At 45.3% G+C, this 12,185-nt stretch overlaps 1 protein-coding gene across 2 annotated transcripts in view; it reads right to left on the bottom strand.

Moving 5' to 3' along the window:
* Positions 1-5,539: 5,539 nt before the first annotated feature.
* Positions 5,540-12,185, bottom strand: part of nrip1b (nuclear receptor interacting protein 1b) — a 59,459-nt gene continuing 52,813 nt past the window's right edge. For both annotated transcript variants that reach the window (XM_008428284.3, XM_008428285.3), the window contains one exon: positions 5,540-11,593. In XM_008428284.3, the coding sequence (XP_008426506.1) occupies positions 7,530-11,132 (3,603 nt within the window). In that variant the 5' untranslated portion in view covers positions 11,133-11,593 and the 3' untranslated portion in view covers positions 5,540-7,529. The remainder of the gene's footprint in view (positions 11,594-12,185) is intronic.

Raw genomic sequence — 12,185 nt, 5'->3', positions numbered from 1 at the left:
TGTTTCGTCATGGGGGTTGGTATAATTAGGGCGACGTCCAGCAGCAGGTTATGATCTCATCCGGCCAGTCCACCACATGCTCGCTCTGTCCGTCTACACGGCTAGTTGCAAACGAACAAAGTGAACTTCTCATGGCTTTCTTCTCTTGGCCATTATGCCATAAAGGCCACGTTTTGAAAAGAACATGACCTTTACTTACCTTGTTACCTCTTGGCTCCTTCTCTGATTAATGCTCTCCTTGCGCGGCATGGCAGCTTGTAGGAGCTTATCCATGTCTTAGTGGGTTTGTAGATTTTTAGCTCAAGATGTTTGGTGTTAAAAGATGTTGAAATGTTGAGGCGACGTGGTTTTCTAACCTAACTCTGCTTTAAGCCCTGACCCGTCTGCTGCGCTCTTTGGTCACCGTGATGATTTTTCCTCACTAATGTTCTCTGACAAAAACCTCTAAGGTCAAAAATAAAATAAAACAGCTGCATTTACGCTCTGATTGAATTGCATGGGAGTTGATTTGCGACAGTGGATTTCATCTAAGGGTATCCAAGTAAAGAGCTGAATACAAATTGTTGCATGTTTTGGGTTTTTATCGCAAAATACGTTAAAACTTTATATTTCCCTCCCAGTTTACAACTACACAACACTTTGAGTTGGTTAATCAGATAATTAATCAGATGTGAAGGGGGGGGTGAGGTTGTGACACCTGAAAGAAAGAAAATTTAAAAAAAAAAGGACTCAAGTTTTGCTGTCACATGAACGGGAAACCTAAGAAGAACGGCCTGGCTGGCTGAGACGGGGCGGTGTGTGTGTGTGTGTGTGTGCGTGTGTGGCGGAGTGTGTTGTGTGTTGTTGAGGAGTCGGGAGCAAGCAGGTTGGTACAGCTGCAGGCAAACAGTCGATCCCGTGTCCCCGGGAAACCAAACGAGTCGGGTCAGGGGCCGAGAGGCCGCGACCCCTCGGGTTGAGGAAAAGACTTCACAAAGAGGTACATCTTCAAAAGCCCGGGGCCCCGGCGGGGAGAACCAGGCGCCAGGTTGGGAAAATAACCCGTGCTGACCTGTTTTCACGGTGCACGACTCCCCCCAGGTGTCTCGCTCCAGCCTTCTCCTCCTTGTTGTTGTCGTCTGCTCTCTTCAGCTCCCATCCAGCATCTGCAGCAGGCATTGCATTCTTGCCAGATGAAGTATGTTGGGAAGAAAGGAATGCATCCATGTATTCTTCCTTTATTACTTCAAATGGGCTCACAAGGCCCATAAAATGCTAATTAAATCACAGGACTTTAAGTGTGTGTGTGTGTGCGTGCGTGTGTGTGTTTGCACAACGTCTGAGGTCCGTTCAGAGTTCAAACCCTTTGGAGGAGAGAGGACAGCGATCACACATCTGCCAGCTTTGTTTTCCAGCACAGATTGCCATGACAACGCAAGGCGGGCTTCATATGGTCTCCATGTGAATAAACGGAGCACCTGCTGGGAGAGTCCATCATTAACGACTAATCGACAGACATGCCTGGCTTACTGAAGGGCCCCGCGCGTTCCCATGTAGATAAGCCCTCGGCTGCGCATGCTAAGTGCTGCCATTAAGTTGTTTGTCAAGAGAAAAAGCTGTAATGTCAGGAAATAGTTTGTTGGGGCGCCCTCGTGACTACGGAGGGTCTGTTATGGGGGACTTCCGAAGTGCCTGACCTAAACACGGTCGAGTCGACGGCGGCCGGGGCGCCTCACATCCTTTCGGCCTCCCGCCGAGGTCAGGAAATCAAAGACAAACGGCCGATTGTCAAGTTTTACACCTTGACCTCCGCTTAAACCCCCGCGCCTCCCCTCCTTTATGTTCGCCGCCGCTTCGGCAATCGGGAGGAAATCGAGAGGTTAGCGGCGGTTCAGCCGTGATAAGAATCTTGGAATGGAGAAGTTCATGGAGGGGGAAAGGTTACCGAGAGTTTAAAGAGAGAGAGAGAGAGAGAGAGAGAGAGAGAGAGAGAGAGAGAGAGAGAGAGAGAGAGAGAGCAGTCAGTCATGGGGAGGATTAAATAAGAAGAAGAAAAAAAAAAGGGGGGGGGGAGGACTCAGCGCGGAGGAACTGCGCTGCGGTTTCAAAAGTGCACTGCAAGACAAAAAGACGTCTGTTTTGCTCGCTGGACTTGGCGTTCAAAGCCAGTTTAAAGGGGGAAGTCAGGCTATGAACTCATCTTCACCTTTCGAAAGCCTCACGCTAAAGCCGTTTCTCCTCAGAACGACACGCGGAGTCGTCGGACTCGGCCTCTTCCGTAAGCGCTCTGTAAGCACAGAGACGTTACAGAGTCGTAGTGAAAGATCCTCTCCATCAGGGTCAGACACATCCTTGGACACTCGGAGCACATCTGGTGACCTTTTCTGCGTCCTCCCACCGGTCCGTGTCTTTCCTGCTTTTTGTTGAGACTCAGCAGCCAGATCAGGAGCACGAGACGGTTTTTTTTTTTTGGGGGTGGGGGGGCAAATACAGGACATCCTCTCACTTCACTTTAATAGGGCGGTGTTTGATTACAGGAAGTGCTGTTTGGCTTTGATGTCCTTTTAAAAATAATAATAACTTTTAATATGAGGCCAGAGTCATTGATGGCGGTGCTCAATTTCCCTAATGGTTGCTTTGGTTTATTGAAATTCGATGGAGGAGTAAAACCACACACACACATAAACAGGCTTTATATGTATAAAACCCACGGCGAAATAAAAATGAGACTAAAATAAATAACATAATATTCTGGCTTTAGTTTTAAAAAAAAATTAAATACAATAAAATAGAAGCAACAATTGAAAGAATGATGAGGAATCACCATTTATGGTTTAACTTAATTAAAACACGTCTAAATATGCAAATGTGCTTCCAGTTAAAAGCAAATGTGATATTTTGAATATTTTTTTAAAGTGCAGTAGAGAGTGCTGTTATCGGAATTAGCTTCCATACCTGTAGCGACAGCAACTGTCACAACACAAAGAGTTAATATTTTTAATAACTCATAATAATGGACAAAATGAAAAAAATGAGAGTGGTGGACAGTTAATGACGTCACCAGATCAGCTGATTTTATAATCTTAAAAAAACTCAAACGGAAAACTGTATTAGTGGATATCAGGCATCTCCACTAGTGTCACAAATGTTTACAGCTGTGTGTTTTTCTCAGCTGAACAAATATGGAGCAAGATAACTGTCAAAAAGATGTGCCGCACACATCATTCCAACACATCTCACTCCATTAAGGCTCCTTTTACAAGCTAATATGGCTAATCCTCAGCAAGGTGGAAAAATCTTTCAACTTTTCACAACGGCTCCAACTAAAACAGTAATATGTGTGAAATTCAACACCAATTTGTCAGGTGTTCATTTTCTACACCCTCACAAATAAACTGTGGCGTTTATTCCTGTCCTCTCAGCCTAACAATGTCTGAATCACCTAGGAAGTTGTCAGGCGTCAGCGTGTGAGATCGCTCAGCTGCGAGTCCCCACTGATCGTTTCCAAAACACTACAAGACCTGGAAGAAAGCTTTGTGGAAGTGGCAGAACTGTCACAAAATGAAAATGTTTACTCCTCTCTCAGCGGAACTTGAGCTGATCAGGTGGATTGACGCAGCCTGGAGCAACATAGAAGTTCTACGGAGTAATTGTCAAAAAGACGTGTGCATGATTTCGCACGCATCTTTTTGGCAGTTATCTTACTCCATCGTTTAGTTGCTTACCCGCATGAAGGCCATTTTTTCTGTATTTGTGAGGACCCTTATTGGTAATGTAGACCCCCATGTCTCCTCTTCTTGTACTCGATTATGCTATCTTGGCTTCACTTTAAAAGTGATTTTTAAGCAAAATTAACAGAGGGCTCATGCCATAGAATTCAAAAGCAACAGGTTGAATATAAGGGGGAGCAGGAGGGCTTCACCAATTTGAAGAAATAAAGTTATAACTCTTCAAAATGTACAGTGAGTTAATGTTTCTGGCTCTTTATCCAAAACAACTTTCAGTTTCTGGCAGTTACTCAGTAATACTCTGTGTATTTAACGGTGCAATAACAGTTTAAAGTTTCAAAACAACAAACTTATGCCAAATCCCATCTGTGCAGACTTGATGCTAAAAAATAGGATAAAAAATGGCTGCAAATACAAAACAGTCATAATTTAGTCTTTTGAGGTATGCGTTACTAAGGCAGAAGATCCAGTTGTTCAAAGAACTAGGAAGGAACTGTTTGATGGGGATGTAATACGGCTGAAAGGCAGACCAGCAGTTGTTTATGTAGATGACTGGATCTGTTAGGACTTTCAGCGTGAAACTTCCGCCGTACAATTCCTATGTTTTTACGTTTCAAGAAAACTGCAATCGGTGCAACCCTAATTTAGCTTGGAGAGGCGATTCTGACTGCGGTCTGGCTACAGCAGCAGACAGCCCGACAGGCTGCCTTACTTGTTAAAGTACAGAGTAGAAATGCCGCTACTACAAAATTATCTACATTTTGCCCGAGTGTATACTTTAAAATGTTATAACGTCACAATTATTTTTTTTCTTCACTGCATTAACAATTGTTATGCTTTTCATTTTTTAAAATACTACATAATCATATGCAAATTTGTTTCAAATATTTGTAGGACACGCTAAAAATACTGGTGAGTGTTATATATTTACTCAAGGTTAGCATATAGTCAGAACCTCAGACCAGCCCAGGGTTAGCCAAAACAACGAAAGTCATTGGCTCCACTTTTACTGTCGCTACATGAGGTGACCATTCACCCTTAATCAGGCAAAGGCATTATGCGACATCTAACAAACTCACTCAAATGTTGCTAAAGCTGATTAATTCATACAGATGCTCCTTTTCAGTTTTAACCATTAGATACTCCAACAGACAGTTATAAACCATAGTTCTGCTTGTAATGCCAGCACATATGCTCTCTGGTGCTCCTTCTAGTGACCCCAGGACCAAATCATGTCCACATCAAGCAATTCTCTCTGAATTTATTCTTTTCTCCACAAAATAAAAAACTGCGGTAATTTCATATTTGTGCTAAAGCTTTACCAAATGTTTCAGAAAAGAACTTGGAGGAGAGCAAAAGTGGAAAAACAGGAACCCATTCATAACAGGTCATGCATTTTAGTACTTTATTTTTGAAGATATCAGTGCAAATGAACACCAAAAAATGAAAACATAAAAAAAATGAAATATCATTTCAGATCTTCACATGAAAAAGAAAACAAAAACAAAAAACCCATCATTTTATATATATATTTATATATATAGATATATTTGCTGCTACAAATGTATTTCTTAGATGCACAATGCAGATCTATGATTGTACGTCAATCCCCCAACTAGAGCCCCATGCTCATTCACAGAGCTTTTCGTTAACCAGTAACAGGAAAGAAAGAAAAAAATTAAAATCACAAAAATATTCAATCCACATTTCTTTTTCACACCTCCCCCATCCCTCCCTCCCTCCCCGGCATCCCTCCCCATCAGCTTGTTCAACAGTCTGCTGTTGTTAAGGGGCTGCTCAGAAAAGCCGACCTTTTTGCTCTTTGATTCAAGAAAAAAAAAAAAAAAAAAAAAAAAAAAAAAGAAGACCTATTTTAAGACTTGACATTTTCCCCCATCACCAGTAGGGATACACAGGTAGTTCCCATGCGTCTGCATGCAACAGGCAGCAGTGAGGAGAGTCAGACATTATTACACAACACAGCGCAGGATAGATTATCATTTACCACATAGAGACACATGCAAAGAACAAAACAACCAAAAAAGAAAAAAAGAAAAACAAAAAAGAAAAAAGATGGGCATAGTATCCTCTGCCTTCGTATGTACACTTGTACGCATATAATCAGTATTTACATTTCAGGGCATTAAAAACTAGGGCAATATCTTTTTCTTTTTTCTTTGTTTTTTTTAAACATTACAAAATAGTCATCTTCCATACTGAAAGTACTATTTACACAATTTATTTAACCATCGTGAAAACGTAGTAATAATTGAAGACGTATGTCAGAAGTATATGCATTAAAAAGACCACAAGACCAAATGAACAAAGCAGAGTGAACTCAACCGGAAAGATTACAGTACGATTGAAAAAGTAAAGAAGCTAGATACCAGGTACCCTTTAAGACAAAAGGAGTCTCGGTGATTAGAGGGCGGGTCGGGCGCGTGTATCCAGCTGCTCTGACAACAAACAGAGTACCTGTGGTCTTCTCTCCATCAACATGCAATTCTTTTCGACGGGTTATGAGTAAGAGAGATCACCACCGAAATAAAACATGTGATGCAGAGCACAACGGTTAAGAAATTATGACAAAGAAAAATCACAAATTACCAAATTCAGAAAAGATAACAATACTGATAGTATTTTTCCCCCCCATTTCATGCTGTTAAATTATACTATAATAAAATAAAATAAAATAAAAAGGACACAGAGGGCTCAGTTTCGATAGTGCACACTCCAGGTAGTCTTTTATATTGCATGAAAAGAAAAGCGCCATGTGCATCACACTCAAACTTCTTTGTGTGTGGATCACTCTCTCTCTCTTTTTTTTTTTTTAACCAGGATGGCAAGATAAGTCACTCAGACAAAGCAGCCTTTTTTTTTTCTTTTTTTTTTTTTTACTGTTGCTCCAGAAACCCGTTTACACAGCGTTGCTCAACTGTAAGCGCCACACGCTCTCATGTTGACCCATCTGCTCAGAACTGCACAATCTGCAAACACATTACCCTGAATTTGCACTGTCGAATCTCGCCCTTAAAGGTTCAGCACGAAAAAAAAAAAAAAAAAAAGACAGAAGGGGAAAAAGCAGAACACAGTGAGTGAATCTCCACTGATGAAGTCTTTTCCCCACAGCCCTGAATTCTGAGGAAAAGCAAGACAAAAGCATTCATAGTGGCACGACCTGGAACGGAGGGTACTGCAGTGTGGATCTATCGTGTGCGTCGTTTTAATTAGACCACTGTAACTGTCTGAGAACGACTTTATCTGAAATCCCATTCAAATTTAATAGGACTTTATATTTCTGACAGATGTTCTGATCGAGAAAATAAAAACTATCCACTGAGCTGAGCACTACAGGGTTGTTTTTTTTTGTTGAAATCATCAATTATAAATGTTGCCTGAAATTTATCGCATAAATGTTTGATGCGAGGCAACATCCAGAACGCAGGAAAAACCGATATGTGTACACTTTAGTGATAAATAAAATGTGTAACGCAAAAAATAATAAACGGGGACTTTACATTAATTAATGAGTGCAAAATATTGGTGGATGTGTAGGGGCTAAAAAAAAAAAAAAAGAAGACGTTTTTGGATCAGTTAGGCTAAGACGGACCACTTTTTTTTTCTTTATTTTTTTACCATTCCACTTTGAAGCTATTTAAAATTGAGACAGCAATACATTTTTTCAATCAAATCAAAAACAAAAAAAGTGAAAAAGTCTTTTTTTCCATCAAACCAATTTGGCAAGGTACACAAAAAATGAAAACAAGAAGGAGTCAATGGACTTGATTCCACTTTGTATGTTTTTGTAGTTGATACAACTGTTTACTGGGACGACTGGCTCAACCCCTGGCCCTCATGGCTGTGCTTGTCATTGTGGGTTGGTGATTGAGGGGTGGAGCTCAGGCTGCGTTCATAGGTGTGCATGTCATTGACTGGCTCCTCTTTGACTCTGACCACAGGTCGGGCTCCTTCTGCCTGGTCCGGCGCCTCTTTCCTCAGCTGGATGTTGCCCTTCTGCAACATGTAGTACAGGATCGGGTTGGAACGTGAAAGCCGCGGGGAGTCCGGGTTCGACTCGCAACCCTCGTCCATGCCATCGTTTTCCTGACTGCTCCATCGAATGGGGCTCTCAGGCTCCTGTTTGATTAAAGTAGGGGGCTCTCGTTTTTGCGTGGCAGGCCATGGAACCGGTTGGTGGATCCATGGAGTTGGGCGGATGGGGTTGTTGCCTTCAGGAGGGGTGGGCAGTGGCCTTAGATAATTTGGAAGCCCTGAGTTGAGGGAACCATGGGTGTGCCAGCTAGGCAGGTGGAGGAAGTTGTGATTTTGTGTATGCTGACTGAGAATGTTACCATTGGCTTTGCCAGTGGTCTGCAGGATAGAGGGACTTGGTCCCTGTCGCGGCTGCTGGGACAGTTCCTTCAGACAGTTGTCGGAGAGCAGCAGCTGTTTCAACACGTTGAAGCCGCGGCTCTCTCTGGTAAGGGTTTCACTCATAGGGCTTCTTGGTGGAAGCTCCTCCTCTTTTAGACTCCTCTGCTGCTCAGGGTCTGCCTGAACAGTAGACGAGGCAGACATGTTTGCGTTACCACTGTCCACTGCTCTTGGACAACTGATGCTGTTCAAGCTGTCTGTGTGTTCGGAGCAGAGCCGTCTCCTTTTAGGACTGGGGTTTGGATAGTCCCTATGCTCCTCTTTGACTTGTCTGGATTGTGGCTCCGGCTGCATTGTTGCAGCACTGGAGTAATAGGTAGCGGTCTGTTGTTTAAGCAGCTGGCTGAGGAGGCCATATTTCGCTATGACCTCTGCAGGCCTTGGTTCCGTCTTCAGGTCTTGCTGAGAATCGAAGAGCGGGCTATTCTTCCCGTAGGAACTCAGTCTCTTTTTGCCGCTCAAGTCCTCCGACTTAGTGAGGGATAAGCCTACATCCTCCGTAAGCTCTGATTTTATTTTGACATCCAAAGGGGACCCATTAGAGCTGTCACAGAGTATGGAGGCAGTAGGGCTCCTCTCGAAACAGCCGCCCTCCATTTCAGCACTCCCGTGTCCACTTCCACTGGGTCTGTCTTTGCGGCCGGCTGTAGCACCAGTTGAACCGGTGCCTAGAAGTAGCTGGAGCACAGTACGTCTCTCCAGAAGGTTCTCAATTTGTGAGGAAGGCGGGGAAGGTTCCTTACGACTGAAAGGTGTGCTACTGCCTGAAGCTCCATCGGACAGCGGGGTAGGGGTGGTCCTATTGACAGGAGTATTGAGTCTTTCCAACAGAGCATGGGGCCTGCTGTCATTGAGTTCCTGGCTCGCCCCTTTTCCAGAGGAGATAGGTGGGGGTGGGGAAGTCGTGCCACACTGCGCCAGATTTTGTAACAGTTTACTGGCACTGAAGGCAGGCTCTGACGCTTTGTCAGCAGGGAAGGTTTTAGACTTACACAAATCAAGTGGACTGGACTGGACATGGGGAGAGGGGTATGAATATGGGGACAGTGCAACACCTGTGTCACGACTAAGTGAGTAGACGGACTGGGACGGGCCCGCAGGCCTTTCAATTGGGCTCTTTGTTGGACCCTCTTCCCAAGAAACTGATCCCTTTTGTTGATTTCGTGACATGTTGGCCATAGTTATATCAAGGGGCGAGTCTTGTCTACCTGTGCTCTTATTAGCCATCTCATTATTTCTGCGCTCAAGAAGAAGTTGCATGAGTGTGACCTTGGGGTGGGATTTTAGGTCTGGGTTCATTTCAGGCTCTTTGTTCTTGGACACAGTTGATCTAGACGGCTCTGGCTTCCATTTGTTTAGTAAGGATTCGGTCAATTTGTCCAAGGAAGAAGTAGAAAAGGAGGAGGAAGATGACGATATTGGATATGAAACAGAAGAAACAGCCATAGAGGAAGGAGAAAAAGATGTAGTGGGAGGCTGGGTAGGAGCTTGAGGAGATATTGTTACTGGGGGTGAGGAGAATGCGGTGGTAGAAGAAAACATGGAGCTTGAGGAGGAGGAAGGGGGTGTACTTTTGGGCCCTGTGTCCTGTAAACTGCTGCGGCCTCTTATCGAGAGGTCAATGGGAGAACAACTGGAGTAGGAGCTCTCTGCATCACTGCTGTCCTTGGTGTTGCCCCTCTCATGGACAGAGCACTCGCTGTCTGATGTGACTGAAGAAGAGCCACTTGGTGGCAGAAGTCCACTGATGTCCTCCAGGTGCCCATTCTTGGTCAGTTGCTTCTGGTTGTTGTGGTTGTTCAGCAGCAGCAGGAGCAAGCTGCTGCACGTTTGGGGTGGGCGGGTTGGACGTGTGTCAAAGCTGCGCTTCTCCCTGGTAGGCAGGCTTGGAGCGTGTGGGGGAGTGGGTGGAGAGTTTTGGCTGTGGCCTCTCTGCAGCGAGGGGCTCTGAGGATTGGTAGCAGCAGTTCGAGGGAGTGTCGTTGTTATTGTGGCTGTCGTCATTCCGTTTTGAGTCGATAAGGAGCTTACTGTGTCTGAAGACCCCCCCACACTTGGTGGCCTTTTGTCCTGACCATGCTGCTGGTTTGCCATGGCGGCCAGTCTTTCACTGGCAGATCTTCCTGAGAGCTGAGCTTTGAGGGCATGCTCTCTGGAGTATTGCTGGAGGTGAGCTTCACTGGACAGCAGGAGGGCGAGTTGACTGCAAGCTACGCTGGGCTTGGGTGAGGGTGCGGGACTAGAACGGATTTTAACCATGTTGGCCACGGCCTTCAGACGTTCTGCACAGGACACAGAGTCGTTTGCTGCGGGAGCTGCAGGAGGCGTGGCACTGTGTGCTGACCTGGGGGACTCAGGAGGCCTGTCCTGACTGTGGCCCCGGCGGCTGTAAGGGGTGGTGTTGTGGTTCTGAAGTTTGCTCTTCCTCATGAGGCCTTTAAGGCGACTGGAGGCTGTGCCGTAAACAGGTAGTGGCTCTTTATCTGTAGCTGGTGCCTTGGATGGAGAAGAACACTCACCAGTGGGCTTATTAGAGTGCTGAGACATTGCTACACTCTGAAGCCTTGAGCTGAATGACTGAAGCAAAGACGCCAACAGGGTGCTCTCTCCAGCATGGGGAGATCCCTCCAGGGCACCATTTTGCAAGGTTCCCACTTGGCCATTCAGCTCTACTGAAGGTGAACTCATTCTCTGGTTCCCTGGATCATTCCATGCTCCAGAGCGCAGCAACCGGGCCTTCTTTAGGTGTTGCGAAGAACCTAGCTTGGGTCCATTAGTTCCAGCCTTGGGTACCATTGGGTCATGGTTTGGTAGTGGTAAAGGCCCACCCACTTTATTGCCCTGCTCCTGATTGCTGTTGGAAGCCTCGGATCTCCCACCTGCCGTGGCCCCAGGCCCGGCCACCACTGGATGCATCAGTAAACCTTCCAGATAAGTTAAAACAGCTGAATCCTTGTGTGTCTCAGGGCCAGGCTCCTCCCCATGAGTCATGTTCAATACTCAGATCCCTTCTTATAGCTCAGCAATGCTATTGGTAAATGATAGCTGTCCAAGTCATCTGGCTGGCAGTTGCACGCACTTTTAGAAACAAAAAAAAGAGGTTGTGATGTTGCAAAGAGTGAGTATAAAGGCTTAATTAAGGGTGCACTGGCTGTATGTGATCCCTCTCTGTGGTTGGCTTAGTGTGGTGAAACAGCCACCATGGCTGGAGGGAATCTGGTGCAGGCGAGCCTCCAAGGCATTGTTGTACGCCTTTAACTGCTACAGGATCCCACAAGGCCCACCTTCACGCTCACATGAGTGGCAGTGGCGAAGTCAGTGGGACTTTATCACAGAGATGTTGGCGTAATCCATCGTTGTTGATATCCAGCGTGTCTGTCCTTCAGCCTGGCTGTTGCTCTGTCAGTGGCGCCTTTATGCTTTGCAGATCTCACAGTGTGTCGCAGGGTGACCTATAGGAGTGAGGGAGAGGGAAAAAGAGGGAGGGAGAGGTGGTCGGGGGGAGGGAAAAGAGGAGAAAAATAAGAAATCGTGTGAGAAGCAAGGATTTGCAGTGCACTATATCACATTCATTTCCCCACCTTGTCTGCCATCTCTGTTACTTAGCAACATTTCAGACTGACTGCACACGGCTCCTTCTCCTCTCTGCACTCTTCCCTCACAGCCACCCAACAGATTAGGCTTGATTAGATCCGAATTGAAAATTCAAGCCCACTACCTTGAAAACATTCAGGTCTTGAGCAGCAAGCCTCTCCCGGCAGCGTCTTTCACAAGTGAAGGGCCTTGTGAGAGCTGTGCATAATTCTTTATGCAGGTTGTCATTTCAGCGGATTATCTCTCTCTACCACCTCCTGCCTTCTTATGCACTTGAGTTACATCTCACACAACGCAACCCACGGTCTCAGTGGAGCAAAAGCCAACCACCCACCCACGTACACACCAGCAAGCATTTAAGCGCTCAGGCTTAAACACACCAATAAGCTTTAGAATGAGGACCTACAACAAGGTTCACTTGGAAGATTTTATGTACCAGGACATTAAATT

The sequence above is a fragment of the Poecilia reticulata genome, chromosome 14 (genome assembly GCF_904066995.2).
Source record: "Poecilia reticulata chromosome 14, P_reticulata-male-v2, whole genome shotgun sequence".
Lineage (NCBI taxonomy): Eukaryota > Metazoa > Chordata > Actinopteri > Cyprinodontiformes > Poeciliidae > Poecilia > Poecilia reticulata.
This window is presented reverse-complemented; position numbering and strand designations above follow the sequence as displayed.